This window comes from Anastrepha obliqua, chromosome 4, assembly GCF_027943255.1.
Source record: "Anastrepha obliqua isolate idAnaObli1 chromosome 4, idAnaObli1_1.0, whole genome shotgun sequence".
Lineage (NCBI taxonomy): Eukaryota > Metazoa > Arthropoda > Insecta > Diptera > Tephritidae > Anastrepha > Anastrepha obliqua.
Genome location: NC_072895.1, coordinates 79,513,742 through 79,540,969, shown reverse-complemented (window position 1 = coordinate 79,540,969; position 27,228 = coordinate 79,513,742). Strand labels below are relative to the sequence as shown.

Genomic DNA, 27,228 nt, shown 5'->3' with positions numbered 1-27,228 from the left:
AAGTTACTGTTGTTTAGCGATTACTATTATTTCTTTTTGGTTCCTTTCTTGCCACTTGCAGCTAACTTTTGTTTTTCCCCTTTAGTTGCTACCTTGGACGTTATCTCTTCAACAGGCGCTAGTACCGAAATGTGTTTGTTAAGCAACTGTAATAATTCAAGTGTTGTCAAATTGTCGCTAATAAAGCGAATCTCTTTTACTTGTGCTTTTTCTGGAATCTCGAGAAAGGACCATTTAAGTTATTTTATCAAAATTAATATAAAAAAACGCAAACTGACCTTGTGCGGAGTCAATTAAAGTGAATTTTATATCCGATGGTTGTCGATTACAAACAACGTCCGTTTTTATTATGCAATTTGGATTTGTTTGAGATATTTTGGGTGCTGACAACAGTGATAGAAAATCCCTGTAATTAAGAAAACCTGTTAATAATTCAAAATACTTAATAAATAGAATAGATATTTGCATAGAAGTTTCTAGATATTTGTTCTATTGATTCGTTTTTGTGGTGAAACAATTTAATATTCTAGGCTCTATCTTATATTTTTAATAGATTATACGGATTAACTCTGCTATTGGAAAAATAAAGGCCTCAAGCTGACGCCGACACCGACAAAGATGTCCACGGAGCGTGAGCTTGCTCCAGGAGGACCAGCACAGCTCCATACACTACCCGTGGCTTACTCGGATCTCGGCGCTACACTGCAACTGAACACAGCTGTTCGAATAATTGGCAAAGTGTATGGTATGTATCATTTACCTATTGTACATATCGTCCCCTTAGTATTAAAATAGCCTATAAATTTTTTGATGTTTTGAGAAAATGAATTTCAAACTTTTTGTCTAAAGTAGCTCTCACTCAAATCTCGTTATGTCTGTAAATATTTATTATTTTTTGACTGACGTTTTGACCCACTTTGTGGAACTAGAATTTGAGAAAATTTTGACCACATATAAAATCGACGATGGAGAATCGAAAAATTCAATAAAAAAATAATAGCCTATGAGCACATAGGCTATTGTTATACTAAGGGGACGATATACTCTTAATATTTTCTTAATGCTTTTGCGTATGAAAAGGCTAACTTGCATAAAAGTGTGCACGAAAAACCACAATTTCTACTTACTTCGTAAAAAATATGACAGATTATCCTTCGTACTGCGCATGCCAGAATATCCAAGAGCATTTGATTTTGACAGTGGAATTTTTAAAACGGACATTCCTTCCCTTATCGAATGCTCTTGTTATGTATGCATGCATATTGCTTTCTTACCTTGTCGGCCTCACATTTTCCGTGAAGGGATCGAAAGTAATAGTTATTCTTTTGACACCTTTTAAATTAACACTTTTCAACTGCTTGCTTATCGCTGCTATAACTCCATTAGAACGCTTTAAAGCCCCACTGAAGTGTATAGACATATTGTATTAAATTTTAAAAATAATGTTTCGATATTTCCCTTTTTAATTTTGTAATGTTTTAAGTGCTTACTAGTTTGTATTAAAAATCATGACATTTATTTTCAATAAATGGCGGTGGTGCCAAGTGATTTAATACAGTGCTTTACATCCACACTTAAATAAAGGTGCATTCAGACATGGGAGTAAAGTGTTATCAAAAACGTTTGCTTTGTCGAGAGGAAGTTCTTTTCTTCTTTTCAACTTTTTTTCGGCAATCAGTTTCGAAAAGTTGCATAGATTAACTATAATATCAAAAAGCAAGCAAATGCAAAAATTTACTTCCAAATTGCTAGCGCTCCACCCATAATTTGTAGAATATTAGTAAATAATGCTTTTCATTAATAAAATACAAATTACATAAACAAATTTTTCAATTAACATGATTATATATATTCGTGTTCTCTCACCAATTTTAGCAATAAAATAGGATGCACTTAACATAAGTTGGCTTTAAATGTTCTTTTTACATTTATATTTTAATTATGACATTGATTGTAAAAATAAATTTATAAATGTACTGACTGTACGGTAGGTTCTTTATTTTCTGCTCAATAAATTCAGTAATCAGACCAGATTTTTTTGGAAAATTGTAAGTTTAATCATTTGGCAGAGTGTATGCAACGTTAGCTGTTTTACCGCCTAGTACTTTAGCTGCAGAATAAACTTTTCAGAGCTGAATCTCATTAAAAATAAATGGGAACGGTTGAAGGCATAATTATAATTAAATTTACAAGAAGAGTAAGCAGTTTAGAAATATTTTCCTAAGAATTATGAAATCAACAATAGCTTTGCAAATTGATAAAGAGAAGGACGATGATCGTCCTGATCTGATTGGGTTGAACGTTTTTATACCCGTGCGGTATAACGGTTGTATGTAACAGTAAAAGAAGATAGAGAATCGACGATATACCAAATTGCACAGAATGATAAGAGAAGTAGAATTAGCCAATTATGTGCACTATAACTTTAGCAAAAATATAATATATTTCGATGAAACTTAATATCCAAGATAGTTTGGTATTGAAAATGGGGGAAATGGGTCAATAATCACCTCCGAACCACCTCTCAAAAATCGATAACGGCTTAATATAATTCACCCAAACGTGATACCTCCTCATCTAAATCCAACATAAATATTGAGATCGTATAAAAAGTTGCGAAATCACGTTGAATACCTTCAGAGAGAGATTTTTTTTTTTTTGGCATTCAAGTACTCAGACAAAAAATGAAAAATACACTAAACTGAAAATTGTATTTGGTTTTAACACTTTGCCATCTAGTTAAGTACCACGCTTTAACAAGATAAAGTGCACTTTTAATAAGAGTATGTTTTAACATATTTAGATAGCTGATAATAATCAGTTGCTCATGTTGATTGTATTTATGGTAATTTAAATAATAATTTATTATCAAGAGACTTTATTTTGACCATGTCTAGGCGCCGTTGTCTTTTGATTCTTTTTCTCTTTGTTATTAATAATATAATATCTATATATAAATGTATAATATATATAATTTATATAATTTTAACTATGCACTAATTGCGAATACCCCTGTTGAAAACAGATATTAGTTTCAAAAGAAATGGGCAACACTTTTTCTGAGAATATCGAAATGTTTCGAAAAGCACGCATACCTGGACGGAAGTATTCGTATTTGTAAATGAGTGAACGCATACTTATGCAAGTCGTGTAGTGTGTAAAAGAGAAAAGTGCATAGATATGCGATATGCGTATATTTATTTCGCTCATACTCTTTGTTTCTGAAGTCGAAAATTGGTATGGTAGTGGCTGCGGAAAGTCGTGTGAAGAAAGAACGTTAAGAATCGTGAAAATTTTGTTTCGACTGCTGCTGCTGAAATTTTCAATCGAGTTTTTTGCATAATGGTTGGAGGGCAAAGTTAATAAAAGTAGTTAAAAAGTTTAGCGAATGTGATGAAAAAGTGTTTGCATATAAATTCGATCATTGGGGAGTTTTGAACGTGCAAAAAACGCAAATCGAAATCAGCAGAGCACATTTTCACGTCTTCAATCGTTCAGTGTTCGTGTGTGTTGAAGTCAAAAGGGACCCAGTCGGTAGCAGCAGCAGCCAAAATATAAAAACGGGAACAGGAAGTCCGCAGCTGTAGATTAGTAACGGATATTAATAACCTAAACCATAAATTCGCAGAAGTTGAACTTAAATTGTGTTCCGTTTTATTATTACCTGCCATTAAGGGTATAGCGCTAGACGCATTTCCACCACAGCCAATTCACCGTTACGAGCAATGCACAAGTGTGCCAGCTTCTCTTTATCAACAAAAAAGCAATTCAGAAAGCATTTTTACATACAATAAAACGAGATAACACGATTGTTGCTAAAACTGAAAAATATATACATATGTAAATACATATATATATCTAATGCATATTGTGCCTGAGATTGTGTTCTAGATTACTACAAATTCAACAGCGAAAATTGTAGTTTAACATAAACTTTAAACGCATGCAATAAAAAGGGGTGAATATAGAAATGAGGACATTCTGTTCTTTATAAACTCTACGTCATCACAAACTAATAATCTCTTTAAATACGGCCAAAAATGTGTGCTCTTTAAATTACATAGTTCAGGCAGCTAAACACTGAATCAACTTCGATAAGTAATATTAACTAAAGAGAAATATACGAATTCCAACATATAAGTGATAGCAAGAAGGCTGAAATATTTATTTAGCAATATAGAAATTGTGCAGAAGTTAATGTGAAATTATTAAAAAATACTAAAAAGTTTCTAATGAAGTATCAATAATAACAACTCAATACGAAAATAGAAGACTCATTTTAAATTTTATTGAAAATAATAAAGTAACAAGTCGAACTAAGTATAATTGCGATCTAAAAAAATGTACCCACACGGACAACGTAAGTTTTAAAGTTCACTATTGTTCCTGATGTATTATTGAAACATCCCATTAATAAAGTGTTTTTCTCATAGTATAAATAAATATGTCTAGTGGATGTTTATTTATGTTTGAACTTGTTTATGAATATGGGTTTATTTTGAAAGAGGACATTCAATTTCGGGATAAAGGATCCACCTTTTCAAATATACTTTTAACTGCCAGAAGTTAACTTTTCTAAATTTGTTAAACACACAACGCCATCTCCCTATAATCAGAGGCACTGATATCAATTGTTTACGTTTCATAAGAAAAGTCGCGCGATTATATATTATAAAAGTTGGTATTTTTTAAGAGGAGAGGCTCCAGCTGATCCAACGGTACCACCTTTGTCGCGAAATTCGGATGACCCCACTTCAAAATGTTCCTGAAGAGTTTCTTCATATACCATTAGGTATTCCATAAAACTATTTTTATGAGTTAAAAACTTCCAAAGACAGATTTGTGGAGCTTATAATAACAGATTGGCTTTATTAAGTGACGCCAAAACCTGTTTTGTAACATTTAGAAGGGGGTTTTTTTTTTGTTTTTATTTTTTTTTTTAATTCATAAGGGAAGCGTTATAACTTGCTCCAGTAATTTGTTCGATCGATAGACCTGTGAATTTTATTTCTGCGGTGTTTCATGCCTTCATTAAATGTTTCCTTTTGCGAAAGTAATTTTGCAAGGTGATCAAGGTTGCTACTGCTCGATGGACGAAAAACGGAAATCTGTCTTGACATCCTGGCAGAAGCGACGGTAACTGGAGAACCAATATAAGTGGTTGCCTGGTAATCTTGGTAGGCAGTGGACTAAACTTCAGACCTGTCAATACTGCCACCATCAGGGATGTCTCTTGATGTCTTCACAACGAAGCTACTATCCTCCCGGTTAAGAAGCATAATATGTTCAGTACACAATTCCTCCTTCTGGGATGCTACCGCAGGAAACACCCCTGCAGGCACTTGCTGAAAGCTAAGCTATCTCCCCGGAGTGAGAAAGCAGCTCTTCAACTGTACTGACGACATCCAGAATTGAACTCAACTGCTGTTTATAGACAGACATGAAACGACGTTCATCGGAAGTATCTTATCATCTTCATAAACTCCCGACTTCGAATGCCGTCATTGTCAACATTTTTCTAATAGCGGTCGCCACTCGGCAGGCAATGACAAACCACCGAGTGTATTTCCGCCATGAAAAAGCTCCTCATAAAAAAATATCTGGCGTCCGGAGTCTGCTTGAAACTGTAGGTCCCTCCATGTGTGGAACAACATCAAGACACACGCCAAAAATAGGAGGAGCTCGGCCAAACACCCAAAATGAGCGTACGCGCCAAATATATATAGGGTTTTTCAGTAAGAGCGCTTCAACTTTTGAACTTTTTTGAATAAAACACAAACGGTTTGACTTTTTTAACTAATTTTTTTTTTATTATCGAGTTTGAACATAAACATTTAAGTATGAAATTCGATTTCTTTTGCATGACCACCGCGTGCACGTTTTACGAAGTCCAATCGTTGAACCCAATTTTCGACCACTCTTTTGCATAAATCGGCCGAAATTCCAGCAATTTCGCGTTCAATATTGGCTCTGAGCTCACAAATCGTCGCCGGCTTGTTACTGTAGACCAATGACTTCACATAACCCCAAAACGGGACGGCTTGTTAAATGGACCGTAAAATGGCCGTAATGCTCTTAAAGTAGCAGCAACAGAACGATTATTTTCATAAAAAATTTGCACGATTTGCAATCGTTACTCAAGTGTGTAACGTTCCATGATGAAATGTATACTAATGAAGTTTACAAATGACAAGCAAAAAATAAAAAATATTGTGTCGTTCGGCCTCCCTATCGGAAAAAAGTTGAAGCGCACCTATTAAAAAACCCTATATATGTATATATAATATATATAACTAGCTTACCAGAATCGTGTGAAGCTACCCCGCATAACATTAACCACCTTCTCGTGAGCACTTAAACTTAGTTTATGTGTTACCATGTAAAACTAACGCGTCCACCCTATGATAATATTTTTAATCTATCTGGTACTAAACGATTTACCTCGAAATACCATATTGTTGATGATTGATATCAAATAAAGAACGTCAAAACATTTGCCAAAGGAATCTGAAGGGGCAATTGTTTTTTTTTTTTTTTTTTTTTTTTTTTTGCATTTTGATTGTCGTAAAGCCGCTTCAATTCAGATGCATTACTTGGAAGAGCGGAGGGTACAACAGATTCCGATCTCAAAATGCATATCTGTTCATTATCTAAATTAAGTATATTACACTAATTATGTATGTGTGAAATATGTGTACATATATTACGTTTAAGAGACATTATAAAAATCTGTTTTAAGAATCATTAAGGGGTTAGGCCACTCTAGGATTTTCAAAATATCGAAATTTTTTTTTTTTGCTTAAAAGATGCTTTAAACTCTTTAGAATATAAAACAAAAAGTCCTATGCGTGAAAAAAATGTTTATCTCTAATATTTCGCACTTTTGCGCGAGCGCCTCTGACGTCTCTGAACCGACTATTCAAATTTAAAGCTTGTTTATCTCAAAACGTGATTTTTCAAAACGGCAAGCAGCATAACACAAACAATTTTTAATATTTTCACTTGTAATTGTACAAGGATCTTTAGAACATTATTCCGCACTGAAATACGTACGGATTTTTTTATTAATTAATTAGAAAAATTTTTATAAACAATTAACGGTTCCATTTTAGACGAAAAATTCTACTTTTGACTTCAAACATCTGCAAAATACACAAATTTCAATATTTCTAAAATCCCGTACGTATTTCTACAGCTATACTCACGTCGATTGAGAAGAATGTTTTTAATTTGGTTTAGGTGGACATTTACGTCAGTTGTACTGCTTGCCGTGAAGTGCCTTTTTCGCAGGGCGCGTTCAGAGATTCACTCCAAAGGCGCCATTTTGTAATATTTTTCAATAAAAATATTTGTAATTATACTTAAATACATGCTTAATAATATACTTAAAAAGTTTTTTCCTGGCACCTTTCTTTCAATGTAAAAAAAATCCTTAAAAAACTGCTTTTTTACAGTAGCTAGAGTGGCGTAACCCCTTAAGAAAACAACCAGACTCAGTCTTATTATGAGCTTCGTTTTCGTTATTAAAATCATTAAAGCAACATTCTGAAGTTGTTAAGAAACGAAAATCTCGATGTATCCCAATAAAGCTGAGTATTGCGTTGTATAGTTAAAGGGATAAACTAATAGCTACTAATTCCATATCTATCTCTTATTTTATACTCACCTTTCCATTTCAATTTTGAGCATATTATGCTTTTTTTTTTTTGAATTTAAAGTTTTTTATTTTAAACATTTTTTTTTTTTTTAAGTGGAATATGGGAATGTCACTGATATTTAAATTTTTTATTATTCTTTCGTATTATTATGCACTTTTTATTTTTATTACTCAACCATTTATTATTTCGTTTTGTTTTTGTATTTTTCTTTATTTTTAATTATAGAGTCACAGTGGACACCTTCGCCACCGAGGCCTCAAAGCCCTTCTCAATCGCAAACCAACTACGATCCACACACATGTAAATTAAATAGAACATTTTTTTAAATTTTAGTTTTAAATTTAGTCACAAATTTCGTTGGCATATATTGCTTGCTCGTAATTATCATTTTCAGTAAATGCGTTTTATGATTCGTTTATTTAATTGAGCCTAAGCCTGTGTATTTTATTTACATACCTTTTTCCAGTATTTTGTTGTACTAATCGCATATTTCCGCACCTCGTTACATTGTTTGTACGTTACCATATTTGTATAACTTTTAAAACAGAAAAAGTGCATTGCCAAGAAGTTGAAATATGAGTGCTCTGCAGTGAAATAGTGGCAGATACTTCTCAAAGTTTTATAATAGCTTTTTGAAATGCAATTTGTATTTTAAACCTAGATGGCATTCTTTGTCGAATCAACGACAAGATTTTTTAAGTTTAAGTAGACTAAAATAGGTTTTATTTGTTTATTTAATATATAAGTTCAAAAACTAAAGAAATTAACTAATATGTAAATACAAAATAACGAAACACAAAAAATACAAATTTATTTTGCATCAGAGTCTTATATTCAATTAAAAAAGACGCAAATTGACGAAAATGGATCTTTTAGCGTATAAAAAATAAGAAGTGCTCTCTAGGATTAAGAAGAATCAAAAAGGAAATATTGGTCACATATTACAATTTTAAATTCCATAGATTTTGTATATCTCTAGCCTTCTTCGATTCGCTTCGTCCGTTAGCGAGTGGCGAATAGATGAAGCAACTGGTGTTAATAAAGATATGTTGGCAGACCTGGAAAAGAGCTGCCGAAAATGAAATTTTTATGGAAGTATTAGTAAGACTGCGTTCGGACACGGCTAATCGAGTTCTACAGTCAACTACAACATTGGGAAGAACGAGAACACAAAGTGTGTAGTCCAAGCCCGAGGAATTCGGTACTCCTCCCCCTTCTCCTTCCCCATTGACCTCTCGACCACAAGTTACGAGTTACCGCAACAAAAGTTGCCGCGTTTGAACACGTTTTAATGAGACGGTATTGAATATAGTAGGTTATACCAATTTTATGAGGTATAACCATACTCGCTAGTGGCGAATCTTGCTTTACATGCAAATTTCGTTAAGCAAGCAGATCTCAAACATAGCGAGCAGAGAAGCGGCGTATCGATGGGTTGTTGTTGTTGTAGCAGTATAAACATTCCCCATACTTACATACGGTGAATGCTGCTGGAGTGACAGTCCTTGGCCGGATATAAATCCGGGTCGTTTCGGTAACGTAGAACCGACTGTCGTGGAAGCTCATCTTTTTTATTGTTGTAACCGTATAAAAATCCGCCATAAGTGTCGTGAAATGCTGCTGGACTGACACTCCCTGGTCGGATATAAATCCGGGTCATACCCGTAGCATAGAACCGATTGTCGTGGAATTTACCTCGTATACGTCCCACACCATTCGTTTGAATTTCATAAATGGAATTTCGTATTATCTATTGAGTCTAAAAAGTCGTATTTTGTTATGCTGGTGGGTCAATTCTATCTTTTTGAGCGCATACTTTTGCTTCATCACAGGTCCCACTGTTGTCTGAAATCCTATCGTTTAACAGTTTGTCGAAATATTCATGCCCATCTTGCCATTATTTTGTCTTTCTCATTCAGTGTTAATCGTGTTTTATCTTTGAAGGATTGAAGCCATTTGTTTTTGTCTCCATATATTTTTTTCTTAGCTCTCTGTCTTTTCTTTTTGTTTTAATAGTAAATGGATATTTTATTGTCCAGTTGCCTTATTCTGGCGTACTTCTATTTTATTTATTTATTGATATACATATTTAGTCGTTGACGCTCTGAGTGGAATATTTTTTTCGACTGTGGTTGATTCTTAAATTCGGTTGTGTCCATTTCGAATCCCTTTGCCATATCGATATTCTTCAGGGTCTCGGTTTTCTTTTTTGCCCGCCTTTGTCCTTCGGTTAAAAATGTCACTGCTAATCTGTGTCTAACAATTGCACATACAAGAAAATTATTGGTTGTTGTTATTTTTGTTGCTGTAGCAACATAAATATTCCCCATAGCGACAATGGTATTGGTATCATATTTCGTTTTTACCATTACCGTGTTTATCAAAACATGGTAAAGGGTATTTCAAAAGGTGCGCCTAGAAAATGTTAAAAAAAAAAAAGACATGTAAAAATTTGGATTATTTCAGGCTTCACTAAAAATTACGTCATTTAAATGCCCATCACCAGGACGTCTATAAGCTGTCATAAGAGAATTAAAATTTTCAAGCATATTCTCACACATTATCGCATTGTGTTCAGCAATCTCGATCCGAATGTTGTGTTTCAGCTTTGGAATCATTTTCGGCTTATTCACATAGACTTTTTTTTTACAAAAAGCCCCACAAAAACAAGAACTAGGAACTGCTAAATTTGTAATGGTAGTCAATTGCCACTCCACGTCTACTGAAAAACATACTGACATTTCCCAGCGTTGTATTGTGTAAAATACTCATCAAACGGGTGCGTGAAATTTTTAGTTGTAGACATCAAGGGCGAGTTGTTATTCTTGAACTATATCGGCCATATTTTCGATGGTACGCAGCATACGACCAAGGGGTTGTGGTTGTTATCCACTAACGAGCTGGCCCAGTGAACTTTCTGTCGAAGTCAGTCGAGTAGCATGTTTTCTCATAAGCGCACTGCTTGAACTCACATTGGCTGGGCATACGTTTGCAAAATTTCTCAAAGTGGTTAAAGCGGAACGCAATTCATTGGACATTAACATACATATGTATATATAATATATAAAAAACAGAAATATTAAAATAACTGAATACAAAAAGCAAGGAATGCACTTTTTCGAAGCGCGCTCTTTCATAAAAACATTTATATCAAAACGCCCATGATGCTTGTTCTTTATAGAATCTTCTTTTGAATGCATTGTTGGTAGTAATGAAAACAACCCTACTACAAAGTACTTTTTACTAATCGCATTACTAAAGTAATTACATTATTACTAATCCTGACTTGCTTAGCTTAGATTCTGTTTCAGTAAATTTTTTATGTTTACTTTTTTCTTATGTTTACTTTTTTATGTACAATGAAGTGGGTATATTAATGTTAAGTTTATGTTTGTATTCTCTTACCACAGCACCACCAGCTACCGGTTCATCAGTGAATCCCACCGCCGTGACCAGTCCGAGTGCGCAAAATGTGGCCGTTGGGGGCGCAACTGTGGGGGGCGCTGGCGCTACAGGTCACTCCACACAAGCGGCTGCAGTCGCCTCACCCTTGGGAGCGGCAGCGGCTACTTCGCCTACCACCCAACCTGAACTGCCAGTATTCACGTGCCCCCGTCGGCCAAATTTGGGTCGAGAAGGTCGACCGATTGTTTTGCGCGCCAACCATTTTCAGGTGTCTATGCCGCGCGGCTATGTACATCACTATGATATCAACATTCAGCCGGATAAGTGTCCGCGGAAAGTGAATCGTGAAATTATCGAGACCATGGTGCATGCGTATAGCAAGATATTTGGAGTTTTGAAGCCAGTATTTGACGGGCGCAATAATTTGTATACACGTGACCCGCTTCCCATAGGCAACGATCGACTGGAATTGGAGGTAACACTTCCAGGCGAGGGAAAAGATCGTATTTTCCGCGTAACCATCAAATGGATGGCGCAAGTATCGCTTTTCAATCTAGAGGAAGCCTTGGAAGGACGCACGCGCCAAATACCGTACGATGCAATACTTGCTTTAGATGTGGTTATGCGGCATTTACCGAGCATGACATACACGCCTGTGGGTCGCAGTTTCTTCAGCTCACCCGATGGTTATTACCATCCACTGGGTGGCGGCCGTGAAGTTTGGTTTGGTTTCCATCAAAGCGTACGTCCCTCGCAATGGAAAATGATGCTAAACATTGATGGTATGTATTATTAACATATATTTTAATTACATCTATTATGTCGTATTTTTCTCAAATATTTTCGGAACTCAGTTTCGGCCACGGCTTTTTATAAAGCGCAGCCAGTTATTGATTTTATGTGTGAAGTACTTGATATCCGAGATATTAATGAGCAAAGGAAACCACTCACCGATTCGCAGCGTGTAAAATTCACCAAAGAAATTAAAGGATTGAAAATAGAAATCACCCACTGTGGAGCTATGCGTCGCAAATATCGTGTCTGCAATGTAACACGTCGTCCAGCACAAATGCAATCGTGAGTTGTTTAAGAACATATGTATATTATTTATTTTACGGAATATATCTAACATTATTTAAAAATATTACCACAGATTTCCACTTCAACTTGAAAATGGCCAGACTGTGGAGTGTACCGTGGCCAAATACTTCTTGGATAAATACCGCATGAAACTGCGATATCCCCATTTGCCCTGTCTACAAGTGGGGCAGGAACATAAGCACACTTACTTGCCTCTAGAAGTATGTAATATAGTCGCCGGTCAACGTTGTATCAAAAAACTGACTGACATGCAGACATCGACGATGATTAAAGCTACGGCTCGTTCAGCACCCGATCGTGAACGTGAAATCAATAACTTGGTTAAGCGTGCGGATTTCAACAACGATTCTTATGTTCAAGAATTCGGTTTAACTATTTCTAACTCTATGATGGAAGTGCGAGGACGTGTGTTACCACCACCCAAACTGCAATATGGGGGACGGGTATCAAGTATGACCGGCCAAGTAAGTTGACATGTAAACACTAAATGATAGAAAAGTGGTCGCCCCTCGACAAGCAATATCAACCTTAGAGTGTATTTATGCCATGAAAAACTCCTAATAAAATAAACATCGACCATTCGGAGTTGGCTTAAAACCAATTGTGGAGAAATATCAAGACGCAATCCACAAATAGGAGCTCGGCCAAACACCCAAAAAGGGTTTAAGCGCCAATTATATATATATATATATGCTCCAAAAATGACCCTTAACTGGATGTTTAACAGTTTGTTGAAGTTGTCGATTATTAGCAAAACACCAGGACCGACGTATGGAACTATTCGCCCAAAAGGAAGATTCACGCGGGAATATTACGTTTGTCCAATTCCGTTCTGAATTTGCCTTAGCCCATGCAAATCCTTTTTTCTATTTGTGATAACGAGCACAGCGCTTCTTTCAATGTGCTCCGGAATTTGAGGTTTTCTGCACGTAAACATCCTCGAATCGTGTCCTTGGATACACTAACACCACTTTTCCATAAAACTACTTCAACTTCATCCAACGCTAAGTTCGGCTTTATCACAAACAAATCAATGATCCTCTGATTTTGCTTTGGAGAGGTATATTTTTTGGACCTCATTCGACGAAGACATCAACGTTTTTAACTTGGGTATACCATGGCACCCTTTTATTAGGACCCTCTTCGACTTCTTCAAATATTTTGCTGCAGATACACATGACATTTTTAACCTATAGGGTGTTTACATAGGAACTCTTCTTCAAATCGTTTTTCTTGCGCGGAACTTATCGTTTAAAAACAACGTACGCTTTGTAAATTGCTCACAAAACTAACAAACTGCACAATGCGTATTGCGAAAATAATAATTCATAACGGAACTCTAAGTTTGAATTTTGCCGGTCACGCTTCTATTAGACAGACTGTATGCGAATGGATTACTGATATGTTTTATATGTTGCTTCATACAGCTGTGTACTTTTTGCTTTTGGTTTCATTAGCCCCCGCACAAAAACACAACTACAGTTTTATTTGTTTAGGTTTCAATTTTGTTTGTCTCACTGTAATGAGTAAAACGAACCAAAACAATACGTTTTCGCATGTGTTCTATAGGTGCATCTTTATTTTTTACAAACATGTTTCAAGTGCTTGAATTAATTAGATTATCTTCTAAAGCCCAGTTTTATTTATGATACTTGCAACGTCCATTTAGATGCGATGGCATAAACCCTTTAAAATTTTGAATTACACAAGACTTCCTCGAACTCTCCTCCACCTCAAGTAGAATAGTAAATTCCTAAGATGGAGGAGTCATAATCCAAATGTTCTCAATTCCACTTAGGTTCAGTTGTACGAATTTCTTCGTATTCGTAGCTTTTTTACGATGAGCTCAATGAAAGGGCTGAATATTTAATTCAAAATGTCTAATTTTTCCTAATGCCACTTTTATTTTTTTCTTTTCTTTAATAGCAACTTTTCCCACCCCAGAATAAGGTCAGTTTGGCTTCCCCAAATCAAGGTGTCTGGGACATGCGTGGAAAGCAGTTCTTCACTGGTGTGGAAATTCGCGTATGGGCAATTGCTTGTTTTGCACCTCAAAGAACCGTGCGTGAAGATGCTTTGCGTAATTTTACGCAGCAATTACAAAAAATTTCGAATGATGCCGGCATGCCCATAATTGGACAACCTTGTTTTTGTAAATACGCGACTGGCCCAGATCAGGTGGAACCTATGTTCAGATATCTGAAGAATTCATTTAACGCACTGCAATTGGTGGTGGTGGTGCTACCCGGAAAAACACCAGTCTATGGTAAGTACAACAAACAATATACATACAAAATTAAAATTAATCTTATTAATCTATAGCTGAGGTAAAACGTGTTGGCGACACCGTGTTGGGTATGGCCACACAATGCGTACAGGCAAAAAATGTTAATAAGACATCGCCGCAGACCTTGTCGAACCTTTGTCTGAAAATTAATGTGAAATTAGGAGGAATAAATTCCATATTGGTACCTTCAATTCGTCCGAAGGTCTTCAACGAACCCGTTATTTTCTTAGGCGCAGACGTGACTCATCCTCCAGCCGGTGATAATAAGAAGCCCTCTATTGCAGCGGTTGTTGGCTCAATGGATGCTCATCCGTCACGCTATGCGGCCACAGTACGAGTACAGCAGCATCGCCAAGAAATTATACAGGAATTAAGTAGTATGGTCCGCGAACTATTGATTATGTTTTATAAATCTACTGGCGGTTATAAGCCTCATCGTATCATTTTGTATCGCGACGGCGTCTCAGAAGGGCAATTCCCTCACGTATTGCAACATGAGTTGACTGCTATACGTGAGGCATGTATCAAACTGGAAGCAGAATACCGCCCTGGTATAACATTTATTGTTGTACAAAAAAGGCATCATACTCGCCTCTTCTGTGCTGAGAAAAAGGAACAGAGTGGAAAATCTGGAAATATACCAGCTGGTACCACAGTCGATGTTGGTATTACACATCCAACCGAGTTTGATTTCTATCTATGTAGCCACCAAGGAATACAAGTATGTTTTTCCCCAACATTTCTTTTATACCATTTATTAATCTAATTTATTTGCATAGGGTACAAGTCGGCCTTCACATTATCACGTTTTATGGGATGACAATCACTTTGATTCCGATGAACTACAGTGCTTAACATATCAACTGTGTCACACCTATGTGAGATGTACACGCTCCGTGTCGATACCAGCACCGGCTTACTACGCTCATCTTGTGGCATTCAGAGCCAGGTATTCAATATTAAACTTCTCTCATACTTCTCATATTTTGTAGTAAAATGTTATGTTGTTTCCGGGAGAAAGAACGTAAAATTAATGATTGTGCAATAGTTCTTTTGCCTACATACATATGTAACATTTAAAGTGGATAATATTTAAGGGGTACAGAATTAGAAAGTGATAAAAAAGCTCGAAAATTTGATAATTGTTTTATCCACCGTTTTTATCCGCGAACTGCTTCATCGATCGGAAAAGGAAATTCAAAAACTTCCCAATTCGGTTTGTTTTCCCCCGAAAAGCCACCATTGTATGCCAGAATATTCGTTTGTGTAAAAAGCAGTAGGATTTCCATAGACTCCAGAAAATCTGCATTGGGTGTTAGTGCCTGACGCCTTTTATAAATACAGTTAGTTACAAAATTAAGTATAGACTTCAGTTTCCTAAAAAAAAAATTCATCTCATATATTAGTAAGATTTCTACTTCGAGTCAGATATTAAAAAAAAATGTTAAAGAACTTTGTTTTCTAATTTTTAGTCTTATGAGTTCCCCTGACGACTGCATATTATGTGTGAATCCTAATTAGATTCAAGATCATGGTTGATCCTCGCACATAGCTCAGAAATTGGTTCATAGTGATACCAAGTGTTAGTATGGAGAGTTTATTTTATATTTTTTCTTTAATATACAGTTTGGATAATTTAAGTAGGCTGCTAATCTGCCACATTTTCTAGTGCGGAAAGTGATGCAGAACCTAAGCAGTTTATTCGTGTTTTGCTAAGTACAGGGCAGTGCAGAGTAGGTGTTTCAGAGTTCTTCTCGCGCTAACTTTGTTGTATATTGTGTTAATTTATTCCGATACAAATAGAAAATCCCATACAATTAATGTATTTATTTGTCCATTTAGATACCATTTAGTTGAAAAGGAACATGATTCAGGCGAAGGATCTCATCAAAGCGGTTGCTCAGAAGATCGCACACCTGGTGCGATGGCGCGCGCAATAACGGTACATGCGGACACAAAGAAAGTCATGTACTTTGCTTAAATCCATTTTACAAACATTCTTATGTTATATCATTAACACAAAAGTTTAGATTTTCCAGCCAGTAAAATATTGCTGGATCTCATTACGCATTTCCAATTCAATTTGTACTTTCTTCAAAAATTTTGGTCTGTGTTGTTTGGTACATTTGAATCAGAGATCATATTATAAAGAATAAGATCAATTCTAAGCAACTAAAAAAACCACTAAAACGAAATGGAGAATACGGATAGCGCTCAAAATACCTAAATGAATCCAATCAACATTTTACTGGTTTAAGTATCTAGAATTGCATCAAGGCAGTCTTAAGTAATGTGAATCTTCAGAAAAAAGGTAAAAATTAACCAAAAATGACTTTTAACATGGAACTCAAGCCATGCCTAAGCTATTAAATTACATCTTAAATTGTAATAAGCTTTTAGTAAGTTTAAGCTTCTTCCATATTTGTTATATTTGCTACAAAGTAATTCCTACTAATTTATTTTTAAATCTCCAATAGAAAAAAGGATAAGTATAAAAGTGTTAAAAAATCATTTCGGATTTATGTGAAATATATTCATATTAATAATACGATCCGCAAATATGAAAAATTCAATTGCCACTTATGGTATGCTTACTATGTACTCGAATGTGTAGCACAAATACGAACTGATTGCTTACATACCAGGATTTGATTTTCGAATTGTGTTATACAATATTTATATATATATTTTCATAGATTGAGCAATGTTTTAATTTCACTCTTGTTATCTTATTTTTTGAAAACGTGCATCCCCATAAAAAGAGTACATTTATATCTGAGGGATATGCAGATGTACATTTTTTATTAAACACGTAGAATATCGCTAATTGACTCAACTAAGAATCAACTACAAAATCATATTGCGCTCTACACAAAATAAACATGGTGGGATGGAAAAAAAACTGTACACAAATGTATACATAAATGTCAGCGTCATTACTTAATTTTGTATTGCCAAACCGCATATTTTATTACTACAATGATGAAAACAACGTGAAATATGTCAAATGCTAATGTTAAAAATTAGATTTGGCTTAAGATATTCGTACGCGCCTACTTGTGGACTAGTTAATATGTAAAGACCCCCCAATCTGAAGGGAGTAAATTCTTAATTTAATAACTATTTAAAGTACCAAATATAGTTGTCAGACTTTGGTCTATATGCCCTAGTAGGTTTGTACTCTCAAGTGCATCAGTCGCATTTCTTTTGCTTTCAACTCTGACAGACATACACACTATGTACTTCTTATAAATATATTAATAAGACAATAGCGCTGATGGATTGAGCAATTTTTATTATAAGGAGACCCTCCCAAAAAACCAGATATCTTAAACTTTCTCCAACAATTCAATTTCATCGGTATATAATTTAAACAATGTACTCAAATGTATTTATATTAAAAAATAGTACAATTATTGAAAGAAAAAATTAATTATGTTGATGCAGCAGCATTTAACTTCCGTTTTAAGTTTGCCACAATATGTCGTCATCCGTCTCCGCATTAGTACCTTCCCTGTGTAGTGCATGATAAGACACACACTCAAATTTACTCTGTAGGTAAAAACAACTCAAAAGTAAACAAAAAATCTTCAAAGTGTCGTCACTTACGATTGAACTTTAAGTTAGTTTAAGTATAGTTTTTAAGCACCTGGTCTAGCCAATTTTACAGCAATCAGGTGGAAAATTTTGATTTCTATAAGTAAATAATTGGAATTGCCTGTTTTACTTGCTTTTCAAGAATTGCATGAGACGAAAAAGAAACCAAATTTAGAAAAACTCAATCACGAGGCTCGTTGAAGATTTATTAGTAAATAAATTTGTACTCAAATCACACAAAATCTGGGCACTCATATGTATACTTATATTTTGATTTCATATTTATTAAAGTAAAACAAGTGCAAATGACAAGAAAACAACAATAACAACACACTTCGATTGAGTGGAATTATTTTACCAAATATATGTGGGTGGTAAAGCTGAAACTTTGTAAATATACATACAGTGAACTTTTGGCAAAAGAACTTAAATCGGCGTGACGACTGGGATTTACTACAATTTATAAAAGCACTAATCATTCATAGCTATTGAATTGAATTCCACTATGAAAGATTAAAGTTTAGTGATCCAAAAGTAAAAGTTGTTATACTAAAATAAACTCTTTTGTCATAGGTCCACCGGTACTTGTATAGTGGTTAAATTGTTTTATTTATATTCAAATTAGTCTAGTGTTGAAAGGCTTATAATTATTATTAATGTGCCAAAATTTTGTATATACATAAATATAAAATTAATTCCAATTTTAATTTTTCCAAACTGCGTTCAATTCAAATATAAATCGTTTGTTGCTTATGGCATTCTTTAAATGCGATGTTTTGTTGTTGTTGTTGTTTTTGACATATGTACTTTCACGTAATCTCTACAGTTAAATCTCGTAGGCCAAGAATCAAAATGCAGCCGTAGCATTGAAAATAAAAGTTACAAATTAAAGATATTTTTAGTAAATGCATTACACATACAGTTACTCAAACAACTGATCACATGTTTGAATACTCTGTATTGCAATAGTTTCAAAAACAAAACTACTTATCCGATTTTGTTCGTCAATCACTTGTTTTGTTGTGGTTGTGTTTCCTTTCAAATAAGTGTACAGGGAGAAACCGGTGTATTTTTATTCTCAAATAAGTTCGAGAACTGCTTTGTCTTTTCTTATACATATAGTATAATGCAACTTACCATGAATTGAAGTTAGGCTCAGAAAAATACAGAATCGATCTTGCAGTTCTTTCGCAGTGCTAAATACCCTCATATAGTAATAATAATAAGCTGAAGTAAAAAGAAATCTATTATTTTTGCATGAGATTGAACGCTTTATTTCGCAATGCGCTTTCTTTTTACTACACCTTATGTTTTGTGTAACCACCGTTGGCAACAGGCTCAATTTGTTGTATGACGTTTCGTGAACAAAAGTTTGTTTTAACATTTGTTCGACCTCGCAAGCTAACAGATAAGTTCAAATTGTTGTCTGCTGGTGCAGATCACGAAGAATTCACCACTTTTGGTATATGCTGAAGATTTTCTTTCGCCCACTTGAAAATTGGATACGGAATGGTTATATTTTTGTAAAGTTTTACACCGACACTTTTGCTGCCATTGCACGACCAGCTCTAAAATATTCGCAATGCAATAATTGTCTTATTAGTAGAACATAGAATCTTATAAGTATTTCTTTGCTACCATAGTTTGCATCATAGTTTCAAGTATATTAACTTTTCCTGTTGTTTATTACATTTACAGCCCCAAATAATAACACTCGCCATACGATGCTTGACGGTGTTTAAAGTGTTCCGAAGTCATTATGTTCTGCGGCAGTCCTTTACAGATTCTGTCGTACTAAACGCGTCACGCTCCGAGAAATCATAACGGGTCTTCTTCTGAAAGTTTCCTTTTTATTTTCTTGATAGATATATAGATTCAATTTCTTTGTAAGGATTACCTTCCGAAAAGAGCTTTTTAATCAAAACGGGTTTTTCTTTTGTGAATTGATTCTCTCGTTCCCCTATTAAAAAGAACTTTTCAATGAAATACTACCAATGCGTATAAGTGGAGCAACAACGTCGATTCCAGCAGAAATGCAAAAGTTTAAATATTAAAATGACCATATGGAGAGGGCCATTGAGTCGTCGTTTCATCACAACGAAAAAAAAATATCTATTTGTTTGTTTAAACTGCATTCGATGATATAGAATAATAAAACATAAATATTTTCTACATGCATTTATTTAAAATAAAAAAATTGGTTTGTTAAATTGCTCGCCCAGTGCACTTATTTTTAAGAAACATAACAAAAAAGCAAGCGTTTGACGAGCAAAGATCGAATAAGTAATTATGTTGTTGTAAGAATTTAAATACGGGTTATTCAAACACGTGGTCATATATATATATCAAATATATCGCATTAAGTCTTAGTTGTACAAACATTTATTGCCATGGGCGAAACTGGAGACAAAGCCGCTGGCCAATGGGCAATTATGAATGGCCTGGCAATAAAAGAGGTTTACATTTTTTTAATGACACAGCTTAAAGTTAACATTACGTTATTTATCTCTCTATTTAATTTAATTTTAACTAACTTTTGAGGATATGAGAAGCAAAACACGAAATAAAACCAAAATGTCATATTAAGAACTGGAAACAAATAATTAATACAATTACAAAAATCTATATCAACAACGTCGTAAGTTTAGTTAACAAAAAAACAAAAAAAAAACAAAAAAAAACTAAAAAAAAAGAAAAACCTTTTTAAAATTTAAGTAAGCTAATCAACTAGAGAGAGGGCAGAAAAGAAAACTCGAGCGTAAAGCTTAAAGTACGAACATGTATTTATAATTAGCAAAATCAATCTTACGACAAACCGAAAAAGTGATGTCAATGTTGCGATGATTTAATTTTTCTAAACAAGGGATTAATTATAAATTTTTTATTAAATATATATATATATACATATATATACATATATATATGTGTAACTGTAAAAACTTATTGTAATTACTTAAAAGCATTCAGAATATATTAAATATATAAATATAAATAAAAATTGCGTTTATATCAGCATCCCTAAATGTAATGCGAGAGCTTTCATAAAAATGAACAAATCAAGAAATTTCATAATTTCCACATATTCCTCCAATCGCTTTATTTAGCTACATTTATTTTCGTTCATCTTTAGTACACAGAATAATAGTGACGTTAGTGACCTTGCATATGATTTTGATTCTTCACAAAAAGCTACTAGCATTTAGTTTTCGAATTGTACACCCAAATGTTTGACAGCTGCTAACGCGATTTCGAAAATTCTTCTTGGGCCTATTGTTTGCGGCAAACGCTTACGTAAGGAAGTTGTGATTGATAAAACAAGTCAAATGCGTACACCACGAATTAAGAACCTTAAGAAGCCTTATCCAAAATTTCAGACCCCAAAATTGTGATATATCAATTTTTTTTTCATTGTTAAAGTTAGCCAAAAAATATTCCAAAGAATGAAAGTTTACATTTCTCTTGTATTTTATAAAGTAGCAATATTTTAACTAAATTTTAAACTTGTTTTCATTTTATAAAAAAAGGAAAAGAAATACCGAGTGAAAATGTCTGTTTTGTTATCGCAATTTAGAGCTGTATTCTGTAAAATAACAGAATACGTACTTGATTGCTACGAAAAATTGTAAAGTAAAAAAATGCTGCTCTGGTTTTTTAGTTGGTACAAAGCCATAGAATAACTTGAATCCTGCGCAGTTCAGAAACAAAATTATACCCTATTTTTTCTCCAAGTAAGAGCACCAACAAATTTTTTATTTTAACTGTACAAACATTTAGCCATTAACAAATTACTCTTTGGGGATCTATTAAAATATTCAGTTTGAAAGAAGCAGTCATACATACAAATTGGTTAATTCCCATTTGAAAATTATACCATTGTACCAGCAGAAAAATTAATCATCTTTGGAAATTTTAATTCAGCGGAGCAATAACAAATCAAAATTCTGAAAAAGTGCATGTCATAAACTGCACAAATATTTTTTTTAAGTAACTTGGCAGCTGAACCGCTTTACTTTGATGAAACATTTTCCACGCCAGTCGGTTCTACGTTACCGAAACGACCCGGATTTATATCCGGCCAAGGACTGTCACTCCTGCAGGATTTCCCGTATGTAAGTATGGGGAATCTTTATGCTGCTACAACAACAACTACTTTGATGAAACTTGTCCTTTTTTACATGACCGCACGCCTACAATATTAAATTTATGTTGAACAAACATTTTTTTTATATATATACATTTTTGCAGAAAATTCAAAATTTTCACAAAACGAAAATTGTTTGCATGTACAACATGCATACATACATATGTATGTGTATCGAAAAAATCTATCCGTACTTTCATGCGGTATGGATCTGTGAATATGCGATTAAAAATATCATGTCACTAAAGATAATTTATACGAGTTATGAGTCCGGCCGACTTAAAAAATGTAGTTTGAGAGAAAAAACGTAGTTAAAGTATTCGGTATGGCCTTTATTGGACTGAGAGCAGTAGCGCCAAATTTAGAAATATAAGTCTTTCGAACTGTTTTCCACCGTAATCTTCTGAACACGCAATTTTAAAGTGTTATGGCATCTTATAAGTAAATCAATTATTATTGTATTATTATTATTGTTTTTTTTTTTAATTACTACAGCCCTACTTTCCTAAGGAAAATACTTTTTGTACTATTCAAATAAAATGAGGGAAGTTTTATCAAAAAGGAATATATAAGTAGCAATAATAATTGTGGCAGGTAAAAAATTTGTAAGAAAATACAAAAATTACTTGCTGGCAGAAACGACAAAAATGCGTCTCAAAATACATACATGCATCCATAAATGGGCTCATGCACCGTCTGCGCGAACCTCGTTAAATTTTCTATTCAATTATAGCTTTAATGAACTGATTGCTAAAATGAATCGAAATAAACGCTATCAATTAGTAATCAGCCACCCTGTGGAATGCGAGGAATTGCGAAATTATGAAAACACAAAATGTTTTAATGCAATTGCAAAAGGTTTCTTAATGTGTATTGTTGGTGGGATTAAAAACTTAATCAATGATAAAAAAAAAGAAAAACGACGCGAAGTAGTATAAACTTTGATGTCACAAAATTATTTCAAATTTGCTATTATTAAGCTTTTAACGTGGAAAAAGAATGCTTTAAAGTACTTATATACATACATACATACATAGAATACATATGTTAACACACATTAGAAATGTAATCAACAAACATGTATACAAATATACACATATGTACATAAATATAATCATTTAGCGAAAGAGTGCACGCGGTACAGACGATTCACGAATTACACTGCGTCTTAAAAGTTTGCAAATACAACATATGTAGCATATTTGTTTTATGTTGACGAGTTTGAAAAAGTTTTTCGACACATACTGATGTATTTATGTACCTACACACATCTAACACTAATATTAACGAAATGTATTTATTTCGCCTTTACTTTAGCCTAAGAAAAACATTTAGATTTATACGCTTTGCGCAAATCTCTCATTCGCTCAAATTCTGGTATACTTAATGCAAAAACCTAAAATGTCAAACATCAAATTTATTCAATATTACAATGTAATTGCCTGCACTGACTGTGGCATGCAATCAATTTTGCAATTACGTATCATGGTCGCAAGACCAACCAAACTAACGGTATTTGTTAAAAGTTATAATTTCGTAATATTATCTTGCATTAATGTTTGCAAACATCTTAAGTTCAAAATAATAATTAATAAAATAAAAACACATTACAAAAAATTGCATCTCGACCACTTCTCGACCCTCTCAACCAAACTCTTTATGTATATCACAAAAATGTTTGACAAAAATTTTAAGAAATGTCAAATTGTGCAACTGTTTTTCATACGGTTTTTTCGCGTTTTTTTAGTATTTTGTCGCAGTAGAGAACAACTTAGATGGACAAAATTTTTTAGCAGTGGTTTTCTATAAAAGTGTTACGGTTCCAAAACGATAATTAGCAAGAAGAATTACATATCGGATAAATAATATTATTCTCATAGTAATAACTAGACATCGGATTCTTATGCAAGTGCATATTTTTGTTTAACATCACATGAAGTTCGCATCTAGGTAGAAACTCATCATAATGAAATATTCAATTTAAATAAAATAATAATCCGATAATCCGAAATAAAAATCCGATCCCTATTACTATCTCTATCTTATTACTAATAACTATTGCTAGCTTTGGGAATACAATTTTCCAAGTGTCTTATTAGGGATCTCTGCAATAAGTAACGAGAATCGGAAACCGCTGGCAATGCGTGAGTGCTTTTTGGCATAATGCTTTCTGGGCTTTTTCGAAGGCTGCACAGCTTCTATATTAGAAATTTTGATATCTTGTTGAATTATGTTCAATTTTTTCGAAACCTAAAATAATGTTTTTAATAAACCCTCAAACCGCTTGAAAAGTGTAAGTGCGTTCTCTGGAGTGAGCAATAATTTCAAGGTTGCCAAAAATTTAGCGGCAGTGTTTCCGTTGCTCTCTTGCTGATCTTTTTTATATCCAAGCATATACGGAATAGGAAAAAAACATTCGAGGAACCAAAAACTTAAAACCTACAAATTGTTAACTACAATTCTGTTAATTACCATTTTTTAAAAATAAACTTATGAGTAGATATATTTTGTCCATAGATCTTGTTCTAGATGAAATACTATGAGGCAAGCGATGTTTTTTTACTTAAAATTTATGATAAACCGTGTAAATACAAATTTTTTTAAGAGTTATGCTTATTGACATGAATATTTTGAAAAATTATTATATCCAAAACCTCGTTACGATGTGTGAATCTGTAGATTTTTTAATATCTGTAAAATGTACGATCTATGTATGTCGTCCATTTCAAATATCAAATATGACTATCGGACTTGCCACACTTGCGCGCACTTACATATGTAAATTTTTACGAATATGTATATGTACACACTGACATACATATGTACACCACAGGTGTATTTTTCGTAAATTTATGCCGGGAATAGAAATAATCTTAAATTAATTAATCATTTACGTATACAATAAATATTATATTTACACATTCATTCAAATATATGTACATACATACATGCATACAGACGCAAATAAGTAACATATTCGGAAACTTATGCTTATTCAAGAAGAGTAAACGTACGAGTATATGTATGTGCATGTATGTTAATACGTCTACGGAAATCTGTGAGTACTATTATAGTATACTATGTTTTCCACACTCACACATACATATGTAATGGATACAATTATGATTAATCATAAAAAATAACAATTTTAAAAGAAGAAAAGTACACAAAAACCAATAATTGTAATTGATATAAATGTATGTACTTAGTTTTAAAAGTAAAATAACAGACACATTTTTAGGTATGTTGGCATTTTCACACACACAAAAAGACATGATTTCACACATCCACATACATACATATTTGATGTATGAGTTGTGTGCTCGAACGAAATATGGGAATTCAGTAACTTTGGTGATCTTTTAAGCGTCAAAACACGACATAATCTTAAAAATAAAATACAAACTTCTTTATAACTGTAATTTTTAACGACTAAGTAACCAACACCACCACCACAAATAGATTGTTAAAAGCAAAATAAATAATCAAAAATACTTCATAAAATGCTTTGTCTAATTAAATTATTGTATTAATGGAGGAGGGATTTTTAAGCAGGTTCACATGTATCAATTATGAAACAGGAATCAAAATCAATAATAATAAAATAAATGTGAGATATTGTCTGATATTTGCAATTAATGTGAATGAAATAATTAATTTTCAACGGAATGAATAAATTCTAAAAATATAGTATGGTAAGTATTTATTTTATTTAATTTATGATTATTAACAATATGTTTTCCCCTTATCGATACTGGTCCATCTTATACGAGTATGATTTTTAATTGTTAATTTTTTTTTCTTTAATTTTGGTGCAATTTGCTTTTTTATTATTTACGATATTTGCTAAACTAGTTCATCATACAAAAGGTCTGACTTAGCTGTTTTACAATTACTAATTGCATAAAATTTATTTTCACATTTAATTACATACCTCATTTTCAATTAATAGATATCTATAAGTTTGGCATATTTAATATTATATAACACATGGGTTAAAAAGTCACGGGTCTAACAATTATGACATTTATGACACATTTGTACTATTTTAAATTTCTGGTACGATTGAAAGCGTATAAAATAGAGCTAGTCCAAGATTTGAAACCGGCCGATCTTCCAAAGCGTCATAATTTCAGTCGGTAAGCTCTTGAAAAACTCTCCGAAAATACGTATTTTGGGAGCCGTATTTTGTTCAGCGAATACGCTGAATGGCTACGTCAATATGCAAAATTGACGTATTTGGGCTGAAGAGCCAGCCGAAGCCATTCAAGAACAGCCATTACATCCATTGAAAACAATATTTGATGCGGCCTAGGGGCTCGTTTTTTTTCAAAGGCGAGGCTGGCGCCAATGTAACAGTGAACGGCGAATGTTATAGCGTGATCTCCACAGCATTTGGTTCAAACAAGACGGCGCTACTTGCTTTTTTTTCTTGTTCACTCCTCTCGGGAGCATAGGGCTTCGACAAGGCTCTTCCATCATACACGTTGTTTTTGCACCATCCCATGAGACGTCGGCATCTGCTAGTTCGCGCAACATCGACCGCGACCTCTGCGCCCTTGCGGGTTCCAATCCAGTGCCATACAGTCCGTAAAATAATGAATTTACTCCGTCGTCGTTTCGGTAGGCAATTTATCTCTCTTCTCGGACTAATGGATTGACCACCAAGATCGTTCAAATCACAGCTTTGGACTTTTTTGTGGGGGTATTAAAGTATAAATGTTTTGTGGATAAACCAGCTTCGATTGAGGCACTGGAAGCCCACATTACCGAAGTCCTCCAGCGAGTCATTGGTGTTTACGTATAGCCGAATTATGGCTTAGTTGTGGCCAACATTTGAAAGTAAATGTTATGAATGGTTCTACACAAAAATAATAAAGATTACCAAATCAATTTGAATTTTCGTTGTTTTATTTCGATTTAAAATCCGATACCTTTAAATTGATCGCAAACAGACAGTACAGACAAAAATATGCTTAAAATAAAGTAAGTTCGAAAGGGGCTGGGCGAAAGACTACAATTCAACAGGACAAGGTCAT

General features: G+C 33.8%; 2 protein-coding genes and 1 long non-coding RNA gene across 8 annotated transcripts in view; 2 read left to right on the top strand and 1 right to left on the bottom strand.

Annotated features, from left to right (window-relative positions):
* The window catches only part of LOC129243902 (protein argonaute-2), a 33,011-nt gene extending 15,278 nt beyond the window's left edge, over window positions 1-17,733 (top strand). For 4 of the 6 annotated variants that reach the window (XM_054881337.1, XM_054881336.1, XM_054881335.1 and 1 more), the window contains 9 exons: window positions 554-745; window positions 7,884-7,958; window positions 11,069-11,845; window positions 11,918-12,140; window positions 12,217-12,628; window positions 14,091-14,430; window positions 14,487-15,172; window positions 15,231-15,400; window positions 16,294-17,733. In XM_054881337.1, coding sequence (XP_054737312.1) covers window positions 619-745; window positions 7,884-7,958; window positions 11,069-11,845; window positions 11,918-12,140; window positions 12,217-12,628; window positions 14,091-14,430; window positions 14,487-15,172; window positions 15,231-15,400; window positions 16,294-16,432 — 2,949 coding nt within the window. In that variant the 5' untranslated portion in view covers window positions 554-618 and the 3' untranslated portion in view covers window positions 16,433-17,733. Of the gene's footprint in view, window positions 1-553; window positions 746-3,239; window positions 4,361-7,883; window positions 7,959-11,068; window positions 11,846-11,917; window positions 12,141-12,216; window positions 12,629-14,090; window positions 14,431-14,486; window positions 15,173-15,230; window positions 15,401-16,293 lie in introns of those variants that run through there. The other 2 variants (XM_054881341.1, XM_054881340.1) reach the window with 2 other exon arrangements.
* Window positions 27-1,491, bottom strand: LOC129243903 (39S ribosomal protein L53, mitochondrial). The gene is made up of 3 exons (XM_054881342.1): window positions 1,275-1,491; window positions 279-406; window positions 27-211 (listed from the first exon to the last, which is right to left on the bottom strand). Exons 1-3 carry the CDS (start codon window positions 1,418-1,420, stop codon window positions 27-29), a joined length of 459 nt encoding a protein of 152 aa, XP_054737317.1. The 5' UTR covers window positions 1,421-1,491.
* Window positions 17,734-22,350: 4,617 nt separating the features above from the next.
* On the top strand, window positions 22,351-25,824 carry LOC129243905 (uncharacterized). Its single transcript, XR_008582354.1, has 2 exons — window positions 22,351-22,783; window positions 22,826-25,824. It is a non-coding gene; the product is annotated as an uncharacterized LOC129243905 (long non-coding RNA).
* The last annotated feature ends 1,404 nt before the right edge of the window (window positions 25,825-27,228 follow it).

Excerpts from the sequence above, each read along its gene's own strand:
- LOC129243903 (XM_054881342.1), bottom strand. The coding sequence starts at position 1,420 with ATGTCTATACACTTCAGTGGGGCTTTAAAGCGTTCTAATGGAGTTATA. Across the intron at positions 407-1,274 it reads GAAAATGTGAGGCCGACAAG|GGATTTTCTATCACTGTTGT; the intron begins GTAAGAAAGCAA and ends TCTTAATTACAG. Across the intron at positions 212-278 it reads TTTAATTGACTCCGCACAAG|AAAAAGCACAAGTAAAAGAG; the intron begins GTCAGTTTGCGT and ends TCGAGATTCCAG.